The 23,908-nt window shown below is 44.8% G+C and overlaps 1 protein-coding gene across 1 annotated transcript in view; it reads left to right on the top strand.

Moving 5' to 3' along the window:
* ATM (ATM serine/threonine kinase) overlaps positions 1 to 23,908 on the top strand; it is a 216,521-nt gene that overhangs the window by 44,590 nt on the left and 148,023 nt on the right. The window contains 10 exon segments of the mRNA XM_068266920.1: positions 2,606 to 2,701; positions 3,723 to 3,948; positions 6,557 to 6,682; positions 9,832 to 9,957; positions 11,727 to 11,816; positions 15,112 to 15,280; positions 18,168 to 18,364; positions 20,646 to 20,728; positions 20,809 to 20,964; positions 21,044 to 21,119. Of these exon segments, the coding sequence (XP_068123021.1) occupies positions 2,606 to 2,701; positions 3,723 to 3,948; positions 6,557 to 6,682; positions 9,832 to 9,957; positions 11,727 to 11,816; positions 15,112 to 15,280; positions 18,168 to 18,364; positions 20,646 to 20,728; positions 20,809 to 20,964; positions 21,044 to 21,119 (1,345 nt within the window).

Genomic DNA, 23,908 nt, shown 5'->3' with positions numbered 1-23,908 from the left:
GCATATTTTCTACCACCTTCTGAACTCTCAGTAAACAAAATATTCCACAGTGAGGCACCTCCAAGGACTAAAGATGTCTATCATAAATGCCAGAATGTAAATCAGGGTCAGTAGGGATTTTACAATGGGTGAACGCTGACTCATTTAAAGATGATTATTTTCAGTACATTTTAGGGTTTTAAAATATGAATAAAAAAGAGAGGTTATCACTTACCTCTCCAGAAGATATGGACACCAGTTCAACAGGAAACATGTTTGTACAAAAAAGCAATCCGACACGCATTTAACAGGTCATGGTCTGCTTCCTCAGGCCAATACAAAATGCCTTGATGGCATAGGGGATAGAGTGTAGGCGCCTATGATTACTACTTATTTTTATTTTCTCATTTGTATTCATACCTGTGTTTCCCCGAAAATAAGACACTGTCTTATATTAATTTTCGCTCTAAAAGATGTGCTGGGGCTTATTTTCAGAGGGTGTCTTATTTTTGGGGAAACACTGGTAGTTTAACTATACAAAATGTATATACTGCATGCCATGCTGAAACACAAGCAGCATACACAGAGCTTGTGGTTTGCAGATATTGGCTCTCAATTACAAGAAATTGATTCTGCTGATCATGTGGGTAAGAGTCTATTTCCTGCAGGCAGAGAACTCTGTCAAGCTCCCCAGAGCTATAATGGGGTAAGCTGTGTGTCCTGGGAAGAGGTGAAAAGGTGAAGTGCTGCTGATGCTTATCACAACAGATCAGGAGGGCTTGCTCCAACAAAAATACCAATTGCCTGACACACATATAGGACTGAGTAGAACTCACATTCTACTGCTGCTCTCCTGTATCCAGGCTTTGTATTGAGCGTGACTTGCTGGTGTCATGTGGGCTGCTGCCTAGCTAGGGCTTAAATTCGGAGGATGTCTTACATTTCAAGCCTTCTTGAAATTCCTGCTAGGTTTTATTCTCAGGGGATGGCTTACTTTAGAGGAAACACGGTATTTTAAAACACTTACATAGAGCACGCATTGGGCTCCTCCATCCCACCCATTGCCAGTCAGACTTCCTTTAAAGGTAATAGCTTTGCAGTTTTTCTGGAAAGTTTATCGTACTACAGGAGAGCGACCATCCAGTATCCAGCAGGACCAAGCAGGGACGATTAATTCCCTGCAGGCCTATATGGCAAATGTATAGTTTTATCCTCCCTATACCTGACAATACTGCAGCATTGGGCTCCCGGTCTCCCCCTACTTCTCACCAAGGTATTGGACCCTACAAGAATAAAAATATAGACAAGTTAGATACCTATTAACGTAGAATGGATGATCACTGCGCAGGTGCAAGTACAGCCCTTGCATGCGCGGTAACACGGAGCCATGCATGATGGGGCCATACTTATACCTGCACTGTGCAGCCGCGCTTGTATACGGATGGGAGCACAGCCGTGTGAATGTATTCAACAAGCCTTTGTCAAATACGTACAGCAGGTCCCAGCCTTGGATCGGTGAGGACGAGGGCAGTCTCTGGACTGTCCTGAGGCTTCCCTCTACTGAGGTATCTAACTTTATTCTATTTTTCACTTCAGGAACATTTTAATATATTCCAAGTTGAGGTGCTTGAAGATTGCTCTGGATTTCTTACTACATCTGGCCTGTTAAAGGGGAACTGAAGAGAGAGGTATATGGAGGCTGTCATGTTTATTTCCTTTTAGACAATACCAGTTGCCTGGCAGCCCTGCTGATCCTCTGCCTCTAATACTATTAGCCATAGCCCCTGCACAAGCATGCAGCAGATCAGGTGTTTCAGTGGTTCAGACTTATAAGTCTGATCTGACAAGACTAGCTGCATGCTTGTTTCTGGTTTTAATCAGATACTACTGCAGAGAAATAGACCAGCAGGGCTGCCAGGCAACTGGTATTGATTAACCTCCTTGCCGGTTTTCCCGACCTGAGCTCGGGGTAGAAAAAAGCAGCTGCTATCGGTGATCCCGAGCTCAGGTCGGGGTAGGCATTGCAGAGCTTTACCTGTAGTTGTGGAGTCCCGCGCGCGATCTCGCTGCGCAGCGGGACTCCAGCCTCTCTCCCCGGCAGTGTGGGGTCTTTCCCTGGCCGCCGGGATCCCCCATGTCCCCGCTATTCTTCCGGGGACCCGGCAGCCAGTTGGAGCAGCGCAGCCGTGGTGGTGGCAGCAGAGCGGTGGTGGAAGCGTGACGTCATCAGGGGCGGGGCTAACATTGAAAACGAACTTCTCTATATTAGAGAAATATAGAGAAGTTCGTTTATATGTATATTAGCGCCATCTTGTGGGCAAAGAGAAAACTGCAGCCCAGGAGCCCAGGAAGGTAAAAATTTTTTTATTTTGCTGCAGATCTTCCTGCCAGAATGATTTTTTTCAGGTTTTAGGGTCTGAAAGAGTGAAAAAAAATTGCACCGCTTTTAGACCCTAAAATCTGGAAAGAATCAGACCGCCAAGGAGGTTAAAAGGAAATAAACATCACAGCCTCCATATACCTCTCTCTTCAGTTCCCCTTTAAGTTTCAATCACTTATTTTTTTGCAGAAATGGAGATTCAGTAACATGAGAATAACGTATCCAGTGTATTTATCCCTGTTTCAGGTATTTTGGTCATGCGGCCTTCCATAGAGCTCTTGTGAGCCTTACGATGAAGAACTCCAATGCTGCTATGTCATATTATGGAAACCCTTTAGAGTGGTGAGTTAATTTCTGCATTGAATATTATGTAAATCCTTTATCTGCTTCTTAGGACTTTTTTTGGGGGGGTAAGGTACAGAATATTTGATAGTTACTACACAAAAAGCTACAGTATATTTCAAAATGTTAAATATCTTTAAAACAGGTACCCACTTACAATTCTGTAGCGCTCGCCGATGGCCGGCGATTGGCAAAAGGGGATCCCTATGGGGGTTTTGCCACCTGCAGCAGAGCGATCGCAAATCGATGCTTGCAGTGTTTTGTGTGCCATCTGGGATCGCATCAGTGGCTGCAGTAGCCAATAGCTCTGGGAATCGTGGGGAAATTGCAGGACTACCTCTATTTGGCAAATTGTGGGCGCTTTGTGATTACCTGCAAATGTCCATAGTGAGTTGCAGGCCTGAGGTGTGTTTTCCACTACACTTGATGTTGCTGAGTTTTTCTAATTACATGCAAATTGCAAAACACAAGGATGATGAAAATAACAGGACCCCTTTTATACTAGTGAGCTCTACAGTGATGGACCCCAGAACACTGTGGATGTATGAGAGAGCTGTGTCACTGGAGGCCACACTGCAGAAAGTCTCACCATGACAGGCCACATTGGGTGGAACTGAGCACAGTATAGACAACCTTATAAAGCTGTAATGCTACCATGGTGGTGCTACCATGCTGGTGACTGTGTTACCGAGGCTTCAACCCTCCACACTGGAGAAGCTAGACAATATTGGCCTAAAAAAGTCTCCAGTGGGCAGATCCAAACAGTGCAAACATCTCAGGTGAACAAACCTACTTCTTTCCTGCTATGACCAGGCCTCAACTAACTGGTGACACCATCTTATCTTACCAGGCCTTCCATCTGTGCCATCTGTTTTTTTTTTTTGTTATTAGTCATTACTGCACTGTTCATAGTTTTTGCTGCCCGTTAAAGATATTACGCTTCACTGTCAATCCGAAGCCTCATGTGGAACTCTGCAATTTGGTTTTCAAGCATTACAGGTTCTCTTTTGCTTGTTTTCAGCTTACATTGTAAAAGAGGGAAAGACATTGGTGGATTCACGGAAACGGAAGAGCTTTATGTCTTATCCTCATTCAATGAGATGTTTCTGGTTACCAATTCAGCTGCTACGGAGACCAGCAGACAGTCCAGCTCCCCATCTCTGACGGTGCATCAAGGTCTTAAAGAGAAACTGTTCAATTATCTTACCACTATAGCTGAGCAACTACTCAACAGCTACTCATCAGAGGTACTGAACTAATGTCAGCTGGGATGGGGAAGAGGGAGGAGTTTATTTCTCTGGTCCACAGAAATAGGACATTGCTTTCCATGTGGCTAGACTGACGTCCAAAATACTTTTAAACTTAGAATTGTTGGTGAATAATTTGCTTTAATTTGTGTGCTCTGTCCTCTTGTTCCATTCTTCTTTAATAACCAATCTTTTGTGTGTTTAAATAGTTTTTATTGTGGTTTTAAAAAAAAAAAAACAAAAACAAAAAAGTAAAGAAACAGTACAGCCAAATAGGCAGTTGTGTACATTTGTCTATAAAAAATGTCACATTGGTAGCAATAACATAGATTTTATAACGGCCGTTGAGAACAGTTTTCCAGATCAAACAGTATTCATAGTGACAATAACACTTGTTTGTTTATATGTCATACATGTAGTAATAATCAAGTTGGTGTACTTAAAACATAAGTATTTACGCAACCTATTGTTACTAATCCTGTAAATAGATATGTTTCATAGTAAGAAGAATTTTATGATACTTCCATAGATAAATGATTAATTGACTATGTTGTTTAGTGATTAGTTCTAATTAGAGTGGAGCAGATCTCCCTAAGAGTTGGGGGACCAAAACCACCCTGCTGAACTCTCAGGGGTTTGGTCCATCTCAATAAGTCTAAGCATAGTCATCTATGTGTTTCCGGTTAACATTAAGTTGAGTAGTTTCATACGCTTATGTCTTATACTGTATATTATTTAAGCTTATTTATTCTGCTTATTTTGTACCCCAATATAGATTAACTTTTCTAATAACCCCCCCCCCCCCCCCCCCCCCATAACTGAACAATAATAACGGGGTAGGAGAAAGATGGTAATACCCTACAGGGGCCTTATAGTCGAGTATCAATTGGTTTATACATAGTTGAGGTGGTAGGTTATTGGCACTTTGTGTGCATCATACAATAGTACAGGATAAGGATAATAACCAATCTTTTGATAGAGTTTTAGGAATATTTCTCTAGACCCACCTTTTAATGTTGTCTATTTTGTTTTTACCTGGGTCTGTTAAATCCTTCAGTATCTGACACAAACTAAGTTCAGTTAACAGAGATATGTCACTCAGCAGACAAACTATGTGGAGTGAGAAGAGACTTGTAAGAGCTTGGGTCACTCCACTTTCACTGGCTGTTTTGTAGATCTGGACATGCTGGTAACACAAACTTTTTAAACGGGAGCTCCTGATGAAACTTATTTTTTTTTTTCATAGTTTTAAAAAAATTTTATAAAAAAATGAGACTCATTAAAATGTCTATCACCAATACTAATATTTCGGGCCACGTTATGTCAGCAGAGTTTCAGCCAGCAGTGGTCTCTAAAGGTGTGTACACGCCATACTTTTTCAAACAACTGGTCCATCAGACCCTCCCGCAGGGCGGTCGTTCTGCCAACAGTAGCACGTGAGTACAAGCTTTCAGCAGACTGATGAGACCTGTATGTTCTTTGGGCTAGTCCATCTCTTCATGGGGGATTCTCAGCATGGTCTTTATTCTTTATAAGGACACTCCCTGAAAAGGATTTACACAAAGATGCTTGCTAGCCTCCCTGCTCGCTTCACACAATTTGGGCAGTTGGATGGAGCAGCTGCCATTCGCTAAGTGCTTTTGAAAACAAATAAAACTCTGAGAATCCCCCATTAGAAGATGTTTTACTCCAAAAACCTGTCAGTTCTGTCAGATTTCTACTACCTACCATAAGTGACAGCAACATAGGAGAAAAGTAATTTATGGCTCATTTTACTCTAGAAGAAATGTGCTTCTTATATGAATGTGTTTACATGTATTTTAAATTTTACGATGTTTGCGATAGTGGTCCTTTAAGTGCCTTCCCATTTTAATTTAGTATCTTATCATCGCTAGTATTTCCAATGCAGCCCCAGAGTTGTTTATTAACATAAACAGACTTTTTTATTTATTAAAGTTCCTCATTCCATCCCGCTCTGAGCACTAGCAGTTTTTTCTTGTCCGCTATCATTTAGTAATTGTAGATGACTTCAGAATACAGTAGTACTGTTTGCTGCGTTGCATGTGGGGCTTTAAAGCTAATGGGATCCCATATGTAAATTAAAAAAAGGCAGATACTTACCTAAGGAGAGGGAAGGCTCAGTCCTAATGAGCCTTCCCCTCTCCCTGTGCCCTCCGTGCTGCGCTGGCTCCTCCATTCACATCCCCCGCCGAGGGGACTTCGGGAGCCGAGTACTCCCGAAGACAGGCGGCTCCACACTGCGTATGCGCGAGTGCGTCATAGAGTGCGCAGTGTAGAGTGGTCCGTCTTCGGGAGCATGCTTCCGAAGCTTTTCCGAAGCCTCCCTTCGGCCGGTAAACAGCGGTATTTGACCAAAACAATCGAATACCACTACGGGGGAGCCAGGACAACAGCGGGGACCGGGAGAGGAGAGGGGGTGCTCTATGGGACCCAGCGCCTCCCTCTCCTTAGGTGAGTATCTGACTTTTTTATTTTAAAACGGGTTCCCGTTCACTTTAAAGTACCATAGAAGTGGGAGCCTTAGTATAATATTATGGTGATTATTGTCAGAATATCTAGTCCCAACCATCTCATTCATGTTCCTTAGGTCACTCCTCCAGATAGCCTGGTGCGGTGTGCCAGTCTCCTGATCGGTGTGTTGGCGTGTTACTGTCACGCTGAGGTCATCAATGAAGACACTGCCTGCATGTCTGATTTATTCCAGAAAGCCAAGGTAATTGTTGCAGTGCTAAGTGTGTGTTTATGTGTGTGTGTGTGTGTTTATGTGTGTGTGTGTTTATGTGTGTGTGTGTGTGTGTGTGTGTGTGTGTGTGTGTGTGTGTGTATATGTTTTCCCCGTGTCTACGTGGGATTCCTCTGGGCATCCCGATTTCCTCCCACATCCCCAAAACATATACTAAATACATAAAAATTGCCTCTAGACTATGATACATACATAAACATATGGCAATGGTAGAGATTAGATTCCGAGATGAATTAAAAAAAAAAAAAATTAATAATTTACCTACCTGAGGCTTCCTCCATCTAGCCCCTGGCAGCCGTTCTGTGCTCTCGCCGCAGCTCCGGTGGCTTCCGGTCTCCTCCGCTGCAGAAGCCGACCTCGCCATGTGCAGAAATGTGCTGTGCCTGCGCAGTACAGTCCGGATGATGTCGGTGCGACTCCATGAACTGCACGCTGGAGCGCAGCAGGCATTTTGTACTGAAGGGGACCCCAGACTACCGACAGGGAGCGGAACTTGCGGCAAGGGCACATCATGGCGGCAAGGGCACATCACGGCTGCAAGGGGCTAGAGGAGATAAGTAGATTTTTGATTTTTATTCACCTTGGTCCTTCACTTTAACCTTCTGAGCGTTACGCCGCTCAGGAGGTTTTGTTACTTTATGCCCCAGGATGAATTAATTTGCTGCAATGGCTGTAAAACCTTTAGCTAGCACTAGGCTAGCTAGTACAAGTGTCTGGCAACCCCCCCCCCCCCCCCCGATCCCTTGAACAGCCAGTTTATACATTACCCAGCATGGCTCCAGCGATCGGCGCTGCCTCCCCGGACAGCTCCGGTCTTCCCTATGGGGAGGATCGCACATGACGTCATGCGCAAACCCGATCCTCCCCATAGAGAGACCGGAGCTATGCAGGGAGGCTGTGCGATCGCCGGATCCAGGCTGGGTAATGTATAAACGGGGGATCGGGAGGGGTCGGGGGGTGCCAGACACTTGTACTAGCTAGCCTAGTGCTAGCTAAAGGTTTTGCAGCCATTGCAGCAAATTAATTCATCCTGGAGCACTCCTGAGGACAGAGAGCAGTATGCCTGACATAGTGTTGGGCATACCGCTAAGGAGGTTAAGAAAAGTGTTGGTTGTCAAAATTACATTAGCAAAATATAATATTTAAAGAGACTGAAGCGAGTTAAAATCCATGTTTTTAACTTTTATGTTAAGCACTATAGCTAGTGCCAAAACGCTGCATCCCTGCAGCAAAACAAAGGGTTTATACCCCCCAAATCCCCTGGGCTAAGTGCGGGGAGCGCTTCTTGATTGAGGCGGAGCTTAGGGCTGTAGCTCTGCCTCTCATCTCATCAATCCCCGCTGATCGCAGCCTCTCTCCGCCTCCCTCTTAATCTTCCTTCACTTAGAGGGGCGGGGAGAGGCGGAGATCTGCGGTGGATTGATTTGAGTGGAGGCAGAGCTGCAGCTCAAAGCTCTGCCTCCCTGGGCAGCAAAATCCACAACCAAGAAAATCGTGTATTTTGTCCTGTGATTGGGGGGTCGAAACCCCCTTGTTTTGCCGCGCGGATGCAGCATTTTAGCACTAGCTATAGTGCTCAACATAAATAAAAGTTAAAAACATGGATTTTAACTCGCTTCAGAGTCTCTTTAAATAGGAACCCAAAATTGAGCTTCATCCCAATCAGTAGCGATGCCCCCTTTCCCAAGAGAAATCTTAACCATTTCTCAAATAAATCATCGGGGTCTGCATGTGTGTATTGTGGTGAAACCCCTCCCACAGTGTGATATCAGGGCCCTGGCCCAGACAATTTCCTGTCTGTGAACCTCCTTGCATTGTGGGAAATAACTGCTGTTTCCAACTGCCAAGCTAGTAGCATCTCCCTCTGTGAATAGAACTCTCAATAAACAAGCATTCCACAGAGATAACCTGACAGGACTGAAGATGTCACCAGCAGGCATATCAGAATGTAAGTCAGGAGGAGGAAAGATTTTATGATGGCAAACAGTGATTTACATTTTTTTACAGTGAATATTGTAAAATAGAAACACTTTTATTAATTACATTCTTTTTCACTACAGTTCATCTTTAAGACTTGTTTTCTCCTTTTTTCATAGGTTTGTTAACCACAAATATTCTTTGAGTGATTTGTGTGCCAAGGGGTTACAAACTTTCGCATTTTTATTGCCCTCATGTCTGAGGGAATTTTAGTTGCTCTTTTCCAAGCAAACTGGGGAAGGTGGCAATATGCATTTATTTGGTATTATACATTTGCTTAATTTTTCAAGTTTCAGAACCCTTTAAAGAGAACCCGAGGTGTGTTTAAAGAATGTTATCTGCATACAGAGGCTGGATCTGCCTATACAGCCCAGCCTCTGTTGCTATCCCAAACCCCACTAAGGTCCCCCTGCACTCTGCAATCCCCCATAAATCACAGCCGTGCTGTGAGGCTGTGTTTACATCTGTAGTGTCAGTCTCAGCTGCTCCCCCGCCTCCTGCATAGATCCAGTCCCTGCCCCTGTCCCTTCCCTCCAATCAGCAGGGGGGGAAGGGATGCAGGTGAGGACTGGAGTTCTGCAGGAGGCGGGGAGAGCAGCAGACTGACACTATAGAGATAAACACAGCCAGCTCTGACAAGCTGTGTGTCAGCAGCTTGGCTGTGATTTATGAGGGATTGCAGAGTGCAGGGGGACCTTAGGGGGGTTTGGGATAGCAACAGAGGCTGGGCTGTATAGGCAGATCCAGCCTCTGTATGCAGATAATATTCTTCAAACCCACCTCGGGTTCTCTTTAACCTCCAATGCCAAGATTTTTGAATAGCATAGAAGGATAGACATTTTGAGGGATGGGAGAGTTTGTTAGTTACTGTGTTCCTATCTGTCTCTGGAACTTCCATGAAGTTTTGTGGTCTTAGTGTGCAAATTGGTAGTGCCAAGATTAGTGAATGGGGGGCAACATCCAAGCACTTCTCCTCACTATATACATGGCAAACTATGGCTCCCGGGGCAAATCTGGCATTCAAACACTTTGTTGGGTATGCGTTAAGTGCTGAAACATGAGCAAAATGTCACTTGTAATTGCTTTTGATGTTTTTCTTGGGCCTTCTCATAGCTCATGTCACTTTTTGTTCTGCTTTACAGATGCTTTTGCAGTGTGTTGGTGACAGCACATCTTTCCTAAAGGGAAAACTAAACGAGGAGTCCAAAGTTGTGGCTCTGGGAATGCTAATATCCCAGTGTCTGAGTTGCGTGTGTAATTGTTCAAAGGTAAGTGCCTTGTTGTTTAGAACTTCCAGATCATGTAGCCAGTGTGCTAAGGATTTGTGGTTTAACTGAGGTAGGGACACTTTTTAGTATTATCTGGATTCTACTCCAAGTGTGAGCCTCAAAATAAGCAAAATTCAACTCATTTTGCAGAATGGAAAAAACATATCAGAGCCGTGAACTCTAGTGGCTCGTCGAGGCCCATACACAAGCTCAACCAAAATCACCTGATTTTGGTCTGTAGGATGACAATCAGGTGTGTGTGTGGAAAACGACTAGGCAAGAGACTGATAACAAGCGTATTGCCCAATCTATCTGGCGAATAGACTCACCCGGTTGTTGGGCTGATACCGTGCAGGTGGCCACATGTGTACAATGTCGTTTGAGCAACGGAATGGCTTTGAATGCGGACACGTTTGCTTGCGGGTGCAGTATGTAAGTGAATGGGTCATTTAGTTTGGTGTGTGGAAAAGAGAAGTCGCGTCAACAGTTTGTCGTGTTGTTTTTCGAGTTGTGGTGTTGGTTGTGCACTTTGTTGGACGTGTGTACGAGCCTTAAAGCGGACTCAGAACTTTATCTCTGCTGTAAAAAATACACAACAGCATAACTGCTTCTCACGCCGGCCCAAATCCTGTCCTCTTCTGGTGTCCGGCGTCACATAGACGCCTGTGCCATGTAACACCAACACATGTAATGACGACACTACATGGACTTGTGGCACAGGCGCTCACGTTGACGTTGGACAGAGGAGCCCAGGATGGACTCTCCCACTGGCATGGATTCATGTCACTGGGAGAGGTGAGCCTTCAACACTGCACATGGTCACGGGTAGGACACGCATGCAGTTTGGGGGACTCTGTCCGGCGGACCTTCTGTCGTCAGGAAAACGAACGCCATTAACGCCGTGCACCCAATTGAGCCCTTGTGACCAAGATTTTCCAGCATGCCCGAACTACCATTTCGACTGAATACAGCCAGAAATCGATCAAGAGATTGATCAGGTGACCATGTTGCAATATCGATTTTCCTCTGAGTTCTGAGACCAGCGGCAAGTCATCGATGATTGGAGCAGAAGGAAGCGAGTTTCTTCATACCAAGCTTCCCTGCTCTTACTTTGCAGTGGAGGTGGCATGGAGGGTGAGAGGAAGGGAGGGAGAAGTCGGGCCTCCCTCCTCGTGGCTGACTCCCCCCTCCATTATGGGGGGTGGGGGCACATACCTATCTAACCTATACTGGGGGCACCTGCCTATCTGACCTATACCGGGGGCTCCTACCTATCTAGCCTATATTGTCCTGGGTGCACCTACCTATCGAACTTGTACTGTGGGCACCTACCTATCTATCCTATACTGGGATCTCTTACCTATCTAACCTATACTGCGGGCACTTACCCATCTATCCTATACTGGGGGCTCCTACCCATCTAACTTATACTGTGGGCACCTACCTTTGTAACTTATACTGTGGGCCCCTACCTAGCTAACCTATACTGGGGGCGCCTACCTGTCTAACCTATACTGGCGGCAACTATACTGGCTACCTTTATGGGAGGGGGGCGCAATTTTTACACCCTTGCCCTGGGTGCAATTTAGCTTAGAAAATGCTCTGTAAGTATTACATATTTAACTGCATCCTAGTACTGTGCAGACACAACTACAAATATTTCAATGGATTCAACTTTTCATTTATACTGTGCTGTGCTGTAACTATTTGTCTAGTTTGCAGTTCTGGTAATTGCTTTTTATTTTTCCTTCCCCTCCCCTATTTGGCAGTCTGGACCAGCTCATTATTTTACAGCTTTATTCCTACGTCTTCTAACGCCGAGGATGTTAACAGATCTATGCGATATTTCTAGAAACTTGGTGAGTTTGCTTTCTACACACACTTCTGCTGTACGCTTTTAGGCTACACTGGCATGGTCAGTCCAACTCATTGGTTGAACGGGTCATTTTTTAAAGGCATCAGTTTTCCATCAGTGACTCTTCGTTCCGTTAGTGTGCGGTCAATGCGACGCATCTGTCTATCTGGAAAAAATACTGCAGAACCCAATTTGTGGATCATGCAGCGGAGTGGACAGAATGGATCAGTTTGAACGGAGCAAAGTGAGCGGATCCGGTTGATTAACATAGGATCTGTACACCTTCGTTAGGGTTCGCTTAAAGCAGACCCAAACCAAACATTTTTTTAATTCAAAATATTTAGTTGCACCACTCTGACACATACAAAGATAAATAAACACTCCTTCAAGCCTATGAGCATTTCAGTGCATGCTTTTCACCCTTCTCTTTCCATAACTAGGGTTATACCAGCCATTACTTCTGAGCGTAGTAGGAGGTTTTAGATCAGATCATGGGTGTGTTTGTCATCAGCTACCCTTCCTCACAGGGGCGTCATCTATGTGAAATCTCACACAAGATGAGATCACCTCCCCTGTGACATCATCAGTAGCAGCCTGTGTTTTGTTGTTGTTTTTTATCTTCTCCACCAGTCTGCCGGATTCTGTCCCAGAAATATGAAAGGAAGGGAGGGGTTCCTCCAATAAATGTAAAATATTTTATATTTGTCATCATGCAGCTGAAAAAAGGCTGCTATTTATGATTATAATTTAGAAAACAGATTTTATTTCTGAAATCTTGTATTTTTAATTTGGGTCCACTTTAACGGTCTGTTTTGTTTTCTCCCGTGTAAACCAGGTCTAAGGCTGCTCTTGCTTTTTTTTTTTTTTTTTTTTTTTGACCCTATAATAATGAGTTATCAGGTGTTGTTGGTATCCTTTCTCATATCACAGCTGCTGACCGAAGAGTCTCTCTCAAAGGTTAAAGTGAGGCTTTTTTTCATGTTGTAGTTTTGGCGATTGTCATTTAGAAGCACCCTGTTTACTTGCCAAAAAAGCAAATTAACACCATTAGCATAAGGACTTTTCAGGGCTCATCTCCACTAGTGCGGCGTGCGTCTCGAAGATGCACACCGCACTGAGCAGGTGGGCGGGATCGCAGGCGAATCCCATGAGCCGTGCCATGCACGGCTATGGGATTCGCAACCTCCGCCGCAAATTCTGCGGGGGGTTCTGGGGGCGAATCGCTCCCGCAAGCGATTTTCACCGCGGCCCCGTCAACCCCTATGGCAGAGTTTCCCCGTGCAAATCATGTGCGGGGAAACTCTGCAGAATCGCCGCCGAAACTGCCCTAGTGGAAACGGGCCCTCAGCGTTCAGACAAGCAGCACTGAGGTACAAAGCAATCAACTGAAAACTCCTTTTGACTCCATGTCTCTTAGTGCAAGTTGTAAAAAGTATTGAATATTGTGCAAAGCACTTGATAAGTAATGCTGCAAAAAAAAAAAAAACAAGCAAATTTGAAACTAGAAGATCGCATGGGCAAAAAAAAAAATGCTCAGTACCATGTTTGCTATGCAATTTTCTTGCACTCCCATTGATTTAACTCAAATACAGGGAAAATGCTGCAAGCACTACATTTGCATGAGAATCGAAATAGAGCAATATGAAAAAAGGCACCACAATTACTATGATAATTACGGCGCCAATGCAATTGGCAGAACTCATGAGGGATGATAATCTAACCAAAGAGCATGCAGCATGAGCTTTTAAAGGAGATCTTTAGTGAGAAGAATATGGAAGCTGCCATGTTTATTTCCTTTTAAGCAATACCAGTTGCCTGGCAGCTCTGCTGGTCTATTTGGCTTAAGAAGTGTCTGAATCACTCCAGAAACAAGCATGCAGCTAATCTTGTCATATCTTTCAAAATTGTCAAATACCTGATCTGATGCTGCATGCTTGTTCAGGGTCTATGGCTTAAAGTATTAGAGGCAGAGGATTAGCAGGATAGCCAGGCAACTGGTATTGCTTAAAAGGAAATAAATATGGCAGCCTCCATATACCTCTCACTACAGTTCTCCTTTAAGAGCTTGTGGACAAAGTTATTTAGTTTTGTACTTGTATCTGTGTTTCTGAAGAATTTTAAACCTACCTTATATCACCACAGAGAAGCAAGGCATAACAAAGATCAGGGGCTCCCTATGGAGAACTGGCATTGGAGTGTGCTGCAGAATACATACCTACATGTTCTCAGTCCAGCTTGGATCCATGCGTCTACTGAAATGGTCACTAGCACTACAGGCTCACTGCGGTCACATGACTGTAATCTTAGAGCTCTGTTGGCCTTTTCAGAAGCTGCTGGAGAGACAAGGACCAAAGAGATATAAATGATTACATGGGCATGCTCCAACACTCACTCTGCATGGCGGACTGGGGTGCCACATTCAGGGCCAGCTAATCAGTGGGTTGCGTTATTTGGCCTTCATTTACAGGCCAAAAGTGTATGTGTAGTGGGCTTATGTGGAGCGCGGCTCATGTTCAGATGTGTACGGGTATCTTAAACACAGGATGTAAATTCTGAGTGAGACCTTATATAGCTGTACACACAACACATCTGTGATGGAAATGGTTTTAGAATTGTGAAGCGATTATATTTCATTTTAACAGGCTTGACCTCTCCACCAAAAAATTGTAAAAAGATGCGGCAGTTATAATCAGCTGGCTGTGAGACACAGTGAGTTCCCTTCTCACCTGCCCTGCTGCAGTAAAATGAAAGGGCTGGTACAACCCCCTGTGATGTCATCTTCCAGTGTCTGCACTAGTCTATAGCCCGAGGAGTGGTCACGTTTTAGGAGGGGAGGTTTCAGGTCACTGAAACTCTGTAAATAATACCTTAGAATACCCAGATATCTCATGAGGACCCAGAACCACTAGGAAAGTACAAGAAGCTAAAAGAGACTGAAAAAGCCCTTAAAAGCAACGCTGAGTGTACTTTGCCTTCATCAAACAGAAGGTATTTTGGGATAATTCAGTTTTAAGCGAGCAACTGTGGTTTCCCATGATGCCTCACTCCCAAATAGACAAATTATCTCTTTATGCCCTAAAAGGAAAGCTTTACCTCCAGAGCCGAGGTGTATAGTGAGCCTATAGCGAATACATTTTACAGAGCCATACTAATACAACAGGCATACAACCTCTTTCAGACTATCTGGTCCTCATCAGTGCATGGTAGGGATTGATGTGCTTCTATGGGATAGGGCTTTAAAAGTGAAATTAAAATGCCACAAAAAGAATTGCTGTTGAAGTCTCCCTGTAAAATCCCAGATAACCAACAGCAGCAGTGGGAGCACAGTGGAAACCATGGACGTTGACCTCATGGATGGTGACGAAGAATCCACGATAGAAGAGGAAGACCGGGATGACATGGACCTGATTTCTGACGATGATGCTCCCGAAGCAGAGCCAGATTACAGCGAGTTACAGAATGTTACTGGTAAGCATTGTTTGACATGTAGACCAGGGCTTCTCAACCCTCTCCTCAAGTGCCACCAACAGTGCATGCTTTTTGCGGACACCATAAATATTCACAGGTGAGGTAATTAGTCTTTTAGCAGAGCTGATTATCTACCTCTGTGCATTTCCACAAAACATGCACTGTTGGTGGTACTTGACGGGGTCAGGAAGCTCTGATGTAGACCATAGAAGAGAAGCACTGTGGTATAGGTGACGCACTTGCCTTGCAGCACGAGAATACAAGGTTCAGACTTCAGCTACAACACTGTCCTCATGGAGTTTGTATGTTTTGTATAAGAGTAAGATTTGTATTTCCAAAGGTGATCACCGTGCCAACCATATCTAATCACTAGAATACCTTTTGAATTCTGGTACGCTGCAACCTTTCATTCCCTCAGCTAAGGGAACTCGCTAAGGCTTGGGATAGGAGCAGATTTTGTAGCTGACACCACAAAGGGGAAAGTAAAGCTGCCCCGTTACAGACTATTTGTTTTTAATAAGATTCATTCATGACCACTATGAGTCTAGATATGATCTATACCTATACTGTACAGGTGCACTTAAAGAGAGTCTGAAGCCTTAAAAAAAATCTCTTTTTACTTGCCAGTCCTATTCAGCAATAGGATCATAGCTGAAATGCTGCATTCCCGCAGCAGACTGATGTATTATACCCCCAAATCCCCAGGGCAAAATTCAGGGATCGCTTCCTGGTAGAGGCAGAGTGACGATCTCCGCCTCTCCCGGCTCCTCTCAGCCTTCTTTCACTGAGAGGGGCGGGGAGAGGCGGAGATCGGTTGGAGATTGACTACAGCGCTAAGCTCTGCCACCCCCGGGCAGCAAAATCCATGACATGGAAAGTTGTGGTATTTTGCCCCGGGATTTGGGGGGTATAAATATATTGTTTTGCTGCGGAAATGCGGTGTTTCAGCTATGTTCTTATTGCTGAAGAGAATTGGCAACTAAAAAGAGAGTTTGGGAGGAGAATTTTCATAGCTAAACAGCCTAGGCTGTGGCATCACTGGGAAGGTGGGGCTATATAACCAGTATACAGCAACATATAGATATAGGACATGTTTCTGATGCTGAAACCAGGAAATTTACCATAAAATTGGTATAATGAATAGATTGCTGTATACTATTATATTACAGCGAGTCAGGCAAAAATGGCGCTGGAAATTTGAGTGCAGCCGACGCCGCCATAAGCCGAAAGGTAAATTACGGCTATAGCGGTGCTCAGTCAGTAATTTGAGGGCCGTCCTAACATTGCTCTCAAATTACGATAAAAACAGCTTTACCCAGTGTCAATGGTGAGAAGCAGGTGGTTTCTGCACCCGGCGCTCAGTGCTGGGTGCTGAAAAAAGGTGCACCATAGCAGCAATTTTATGCTGTGCGGGGAGCGTAAGAGTAATTTGGGAATTACTGGAGGGGGAATAGTATTTAATACCACCGGGGTGTTTGGCGGCAGTAGGGTGAGACGACATTCGGCTCTCCCAGCGCCCAACTCACCTGCAGCGTACTAATACCAATGGTGGACTGGAGGGGGAGTAGTAATTAACCTCCCTAGCGGTAACCCCGACTTGAGCTTGGGGTAGGAAAAATGAGCTGCGAGCGGTAAGCCCGAGCTCAGGTCGGGGTAGGGAATTACATTGTTTTTGTTTTGGAGTCCCATGCGCGATCGGCGCTGCGCAGCGGGACTCCAGCCTCTGTCCCAGGCTCTCTGCAGCCTCTTCTGGCCACCAGGATCCCCACATCCCCGCTCTTGTTCCTGGGACCTGGCGTCCAATCAGTGCGGTGATGGGGGCGGGACTTATTTTTAAAGTGGACCTGGACTTTTAGGAGGAGAAAAAAGAAGTGAGCAGTGTATATATACATTTACACGTAATATACAGTATATAATATGTATATATTTATATGCAGAATGTCTACCAGGCTTTTATTCTGGCATATTTTGGTGAGTTATGACTTAAGAATTGGAGGCCTACAATTCTTGAAAAACAATGTACCGCTTTTGACTCCTAATTCCAGACAGAAATGCACCGTCAGGGAAGTTAACGCCGCCAGGACTTTTGCAGAGCCAGGTGATCCATTTTTCAGCTTTACCCTGGGCCCAAATTTCCCAACGCCTTAATTACATGTATGCAGTGCTGGATTTGTACTCTTTACCGCCCTAGGCCACAGTCACCAGCTGCCCCCCTTCAGTATAGGTAACAAGATGACCCCTCCACTTCCCTCTAGTATAGGTAGCCTGATGACTCCCTCCAGTATAGGTAGCCAGATGACCCCTCCACCCCTTTCCCTTCAGTATAGGTAGCCAGATGACCCCCCCCCCCTTTCCCTCCAGCATAAGTAACCAGATGAGCACCTTAATCCCTCCCCCCCCCCCCCCCCCACCTTTCAGTATAGGTAGCCAGCTCGTCTTCACACCGCAGCAGCCATCTGTGTCACTCATTTCTCCACTTGCCTCCAGTGTAGAGGCTTCCTCTTCCTTTCCATCTCCAATGCTGCCCAAGTCCATAGCTGCCGGCCACAATGCAAACGTGCACAGAGAGCAAGGTGGCTGCTGCACAGGCGGATAGCAGAGTACCGTGGTCAGGCACTCGCCTGATCTCTCTGCATTGCAGCATTTGCAAGCTTGCTAATTCTGCACCAGTTTAGCCTGCTGCTTTGGTGCCCTTCCTCCTGTGGTGCCCTAGGCCATGGCCTAAGGGGCCTTGGCCTAAATCCGGCCTTGCATGTACAGTATGCCACTGCAGTGCCTCTTTAAAATAATAATTTCTAGTTGAAGAACATGGCATTCACATTTATTTTGCCTGGAGTTTTCTTCTGAAGTGCTTTCTTTTTCTTTACCCCTCCCTCTCTGCCTGCAGGTGCAATAAGCCCTTTGTCTGATGAACAGCTCAGCAAGTCGGAGGTGATGCTGACCCAGGCCCTGCAGTTGCTATGTTTTTGTGCTTCAGCTGACATCCATCATACTGTGAATTTCAGACCTTCTGAAATACGTAGGAAACTTGTAAACATCATTGAAACTTCGCTAGACACCAACAAACCCCTTCACCTCCGTGTGGTGAGCTCCGCATTACTGCATTTTTACAGTAGTACCTGTATTTTTTCAGATTAGAGTCCTCTGCATATCAAGACAGTCAACAAAATGTTTTTAATAATAGCTTTAAAGGGGAAATTAATGTTAACCTGAGATGAGTAAAAAGTTTTATTCATACCTTGTTCTTCCTCCAGCCCCCTTTAGGCCAGAAACCCACTAGGAGCGCTTTTCTGAGCGGTTTGCGCCTTGAAAAATCTTGCTAATGTAATGCTATGCATGTGATCCCACTTGAGCGATTTGATTTTTATAACAATCCCCCATAGCATTGCATTAGCAAGAGCTTTTTCAAATCACGAGCGATTAGAAATCGCTCCTAGTGGATTTCTGGCCTAAGTCCAGTCGGTCCATCGCCTTCCCCCTCCACCGCCTGGATCCGCTAACTTCACAAGTCAGGGCATACTGTGCATACGTGGCTTGGCCATGCGCATCCCATCGCCCTCCCATTGCCGGGAGAGTACTGCGCAGGCGCAGAACACTCCCGGCTGTTGGAGCATGATGGAGGAGTGAGCGTGGAGCGGACTTGTGAAGTTGCCAGGCCACCTAGCGGAGGATCCAGGTGGCATGGGAAGATTGTGAGGGACCGATCAGTCTGAAGGGGGCTGGAGAAAGCCCCAGGTATGTATAAAACTTTTTTTTGTTGTTGTCTCGGGTACCCTTTAAAAGAGCACTTTCAGACCAAGTGTTCTAACACGGCAATGTAAAAATGTCTAAGTAGCTGTGTAAAACTATTTCTACTTTCCATGTTAAATATCAGAGGCAAAAGCTTTAGTTCATTGTGTGTAGATTGTAGCCCTATGGGGACAAATCCTTCTCAAAAGGGGTGTCTGCTTCAATTCACAGCCAGTTTTGTTTTTTCATATCAGACTACAGAGTGTTTTTCTCTGAAAGCAAAAAGAAAATTATGAAAAGCTGTGGTGTCACAGACAATTACAAATGCTTAGAACAAGTTACATTTCCTCTACTCTTTTCCCACACTTCAGTCAGAGACACAGGACTTTCTCTTTCACACACAGGTTTAACAGATGCACTGAGGGAATTCCCCCTCCCCTCATTGTTCACTCTCCTGTCAGATTAGAGCAGACTGCAGTCAGTTAAGAGGGAAAGGAATTTGATACAGTAAACAAAAGAGATAAGCAAGCGAATTGTATACATCATTATTTAACAGCAGAACTCTCTCAATCCCAGATTTAAAAAAAAATGTTAATCCATAGTGTTCCTTTAAGTGAAAAACAGCAGTTTCATTTACTTGCAACCTCCAGCCCCCTGCAGTCACCCTGTGCCCCGCTGTCATTCCGGAACCCTCCAGTCAGCCACAGTGCCCCTCAGAAAGTTGTCCAGTCATGGGCTGCATGTATCATGATCACGCTCCTGATGCTGGGAGTGTTCTGCGCATGTGCACTAGCAATGTTTACGTACTGTGCAGAAGGTTCACAGGAGCGCGTTCAGGAGGCGCGTGGCCCGGGGCTGCGCATACAGGTGAAAGAAGGTCGCTGCAGCTGACCAGAGGATCACGGAATGACAGTGAGGGCAGAAAGACTGCAGGGGCTAGGAAAAGCCACAGGTAAGTTAATCTACTTGGCGGTGTCCATAACCGCCGCAGGGCACCACTCAGGCCCTGATGGACCGATTTTTCATAATTTTTTTTTTGAAAACACGCAGCTAGCACTTTGCTAGCTGCGTGTTGGGGATGATCGCCGCCTATGCGCCGCTACCCGCCACGTAACCGGGCCCCCCGAGACTTTGTGCGCAGCCTGGCCAATCAGTGCCAGGCAGCGCTGAGGGGTGGATCGGGACTCCCTGTGACGTCATTCCGTTCGTCGCCATGGCGACGGGGGAAGCCCTAAAGGCAATCTCGTTCAGAACGGGATTTCCGGATGGGCTTGATTGCCGGCGGCGATCGGAGGGGTGGGAGGGATGCCGCGGGGAGGGGGGGGGGTTATCATGTAGCTAGCGCTAGGCTAGCTACGTGATTTAAAATAAAAAATAAAAAAATACTGCTGCGCAGCCACCCTGCCACAATCAATACAACGCCAGGGTGGTTAAACGGCTTTTTTTTCTCAATTTAGCTTTCCTTTTTAACTTTATTATACCAACTGGTCATTGTCACAGCTTGAGGTCAAACCAACTTCTATTCCAACTCTTCTAATCTGCCCAGTCATTTTTCTACTGACTAACCACTTAAACTTACCTAATGCTCAATATTCTAATTTTTATTTATTTTGTTCTGTTCTATTTCTTTTTCTAGTATTTACAGCTGCTGAATGACCTCCCTGTCAAGGGTGTTGCCCTCCCTGTGGATGACATTAACATGCTCTTGAAGCCAATCCCGTAAGCCCATTTCCTGTTTCCTCTGGGGACGTTGTGTACTGTTATATCTGTGTCTCACCTGCCCCACCATTTTATTTTAGAGACGTTTGCTCAGCCTATCGTCGAGACCAGGAAGTTTGTGCAGCCATTTTGAAGAGTCTTCTTCCAGTTACGTTGTGTCTCGGACAGGAGCAGGAGGACACAGAGGAGACGTGTGATGCTCAAGGACAGCTGCTCAGTGTCATACAAGGCTTCTGGTACATATGTCGTCACAGGTTTAGCCACATTTTTAAATGGTGTTTTGACTGGTATATAATCTTCATATTTTTGGTTTAGGCACCTAACTAAGGAAAAAAAATACACGACAGCGGTGCGAGTGGCCCTGGTGAACTGTATGAGAACACTAATTGAGGTACCTAGAGTTTATCATTTTTTTATTTTTTTTGGGAGGGGGGGTTTCCCATATCTATTTAAAGGGATCTTAAACTGAGAGGGGTATGGATGTTTCCTTTAAACAATACCAGTTGCCTGGCAGTCCTGCTGATCTCTGGCTGCAGTAGTGGCTGAATCACACACATGAAACAAGCATGCAGCTAATCCAGTCTGACTTCAGTCAGAGCACCTGATCTGCATTCTTGTTGAGGAGTTGTGGCTGAAAGTATTAGAGGCACAGGATCAGCAGGAGAGTCAGGCAACTGGTATTATTTTAAAAGGAAAAATCCATATCCTTTTCAGTTTAGGTTCCCTTTAACCCCCTCTCTGACCCAAACATGCATGTAACCCGACCCAGGAAACCTTATAAGGCCCTCCTCGGTGAGTGTTCCTCTAGTCTACGGTCCTCCTTTTCCATGATTTGGATTTCTTTTCTGCCTCAGTACTGCTGTCATCGTGGGATAAGTGAAGTGTTCAAAGGGAACCAGCTGTGCAGCTTCCAGAGACTGTAGTGAAAATACCATAATTAATAAAATTGCTTATTTTTTTACAATAAAGGGAGAGAAACCGAGAGCCCAATATGGTGTAGTATGTATTGATCAAGGGAGGAAATATGACAAGTAAGTAATATACTCACAAACGAGGGTTACCGCTCAGGTAACCACTGTATAGGCAGGTGGGGAGATTAGACCTGTCCCCACTCAGGATTAAGATGTCGCTCTCTGAAGGAAGAAAAGAGGGTTTGTCACCCTTCCACCCAGGGTGGTTATCTTGATTGTAAGATGTACAGAGGCGCCAATAGGATAAAAGGTATTTAAAAAGTTTAAAAAATTCGGGTGGCGGCGGTGGACCAGCCACTCAAAAATGGACTTTGATACGTCAGTTAGGAACAAATAATTTATTCACATACTCCAATGAACAGTATCGCAACGTGTTTCACGGGCACAATCCCGCTTCATCAGGCATTCAACAGTAGGAGTAATACACTAAAAAATGACAGAGATAAAAAGGTACATCAAAGTGCTGCACAAGTTAAGTGTTATCCATATAAATAGTATGATGCATCACATGTAGTGTGCACCAGCATTAATCCATCAGGTAAACCATATGGTGACCATTGCATAATATGGTGGTAAGTGGTTGGTATACCTATATATGCAACACAGAGGGTGTGATTATTAAGTTGGTATTATGAGATACAATTCTAATATGTGTAAAAACTCTGTATAGTGGGTAGTGTAATATCTGAGCTTGCTTTACTTGCTCAGATATTACACTACCCACTATACAGAGTTTTTACACATATTAGAATTTTATCTCATAATACCAACTTGATCATCACACCCTCTGTGTTGCATATATAGGTATACCAACCACTTACCACCATATTATGCAATGGTCACCATATGGTTTACCTGATGGATTAATGCTGGTGCACACTACATGTGATGCATCATACTATTTATATGGATAACACTTAACTTGTGCAGCACTTTGATGTACCTTTTTATCTCTGTCATTTTTTAGTGTATTACTCCTACTGTTGAATGCCTGATGAAGCGGGATTGTGCCCGTGAAACGCGTTGCGATACTGTTCATTGGAGTATGTGAATAAATTATTTGTTCCTAACTGACGTATCAAAGTCCATTTTTGAGTGGCTGGTCCACCGCCGCCACCCGAATTTTTTAAACTTTTTAAATAGCTTTTATTTTTTTACAATATTCATTTGACGATTATTTAGTCAGTGTTTGCCTATTGTAAATCTTTCCTCTCCCTGATTTACATCCTGACATTTTATCACTGGTGGTGACCTATTTAGTCCTGCCAGGTGATCTGTACGGAATGATCCTTACTGAGAGTTTTATGCACAGAGGGAGATGCTGCTTGCTTGGCAGTTGAAAAAAAAAATATTTTTCTCACAATGCAACAAGGTGCACAGACTGAAAACTGTCAGGTCCGTGGTCATCACATCACACTGTGGGAGGGGTTTCAACACAATATCAGCCACACAGACCCCCCTGCTGATCTATTTGAGAAAAGGTAAAGAATTCTTGTTGGAAATGGGGTATCAGCTACTGATTGTAATGATGTTAAATCCTTGGTTAAAGTTCATCTTTAATTACCATATATACTCTGATACAAGTTGACATCATGTTTAAGTCGACCCCAAAATTTGAGTCTTCTAAGTTGGAATTTTTTAGTGGCTCAAGTATAAGTCTACTCTTCAAAGTTAATGACTGGAGGGATTAATGGCTGAACTGTGTAAAGTATTGTGGCTATTAACTTCTCCTGGCCCCCAAGTGCAGCCATGCATTGTCTCTCCTCCACCCTGCAGAGCGCTTGTGGCCGGGGTCATTAATTCTCCCTCCCACCTACCATCACCCAAATTGCAACTGCCTCTCTCTATTCTCCCCCGTGTGTAATGAAATGCAGAGTAATCGCCGCAGCAGAAGCGAAGTCACTTACAGTCCAACGCTGCTTGCCGTGTTAGCTCATCTTCCTCACTCAGTCTGCTTCGCGTGACTTCGGGAGCCGGTGGTAGGTGCTTTAGCGTACTGCTGACTCCCCAAGTCACATGACACGGCGTGCGTGCGTGAGGAAGATGAGAGCACAAGACACCCGGCGCTGGACTCGTAAGTTAGCTCTTGCTGAGACGAATTCACATCATTTTCTCTAGCCGTCATACGGGACACTGGAGATATGGCTCCGCCCATCCAATTAGTGGAAACCACCTGAAAGAGTAAAAAGAGTATTAATAGCCCCCACCC

The sequence above is a fragment of the Hyperolius riggenbachi genome, chromosome 2 (genome assembly GCF_040937935.1).
Source record: "Hyperolius riggenbachi isolate aHypRig1 chromosome 2, aHypRig1.pri, whole genome shotgun sequence".
Lineage (NCBI taxonomy): Eukaryota > Metazoa > Chordata > Amphibia > Anura > Hyperoliidae > Hyperolius > Hyperolius riggenbachi.
Note: the sequence above shows the minus strand (reverse complement) of the source record. Positions and strands in the feature narration are given on the sequence as shown.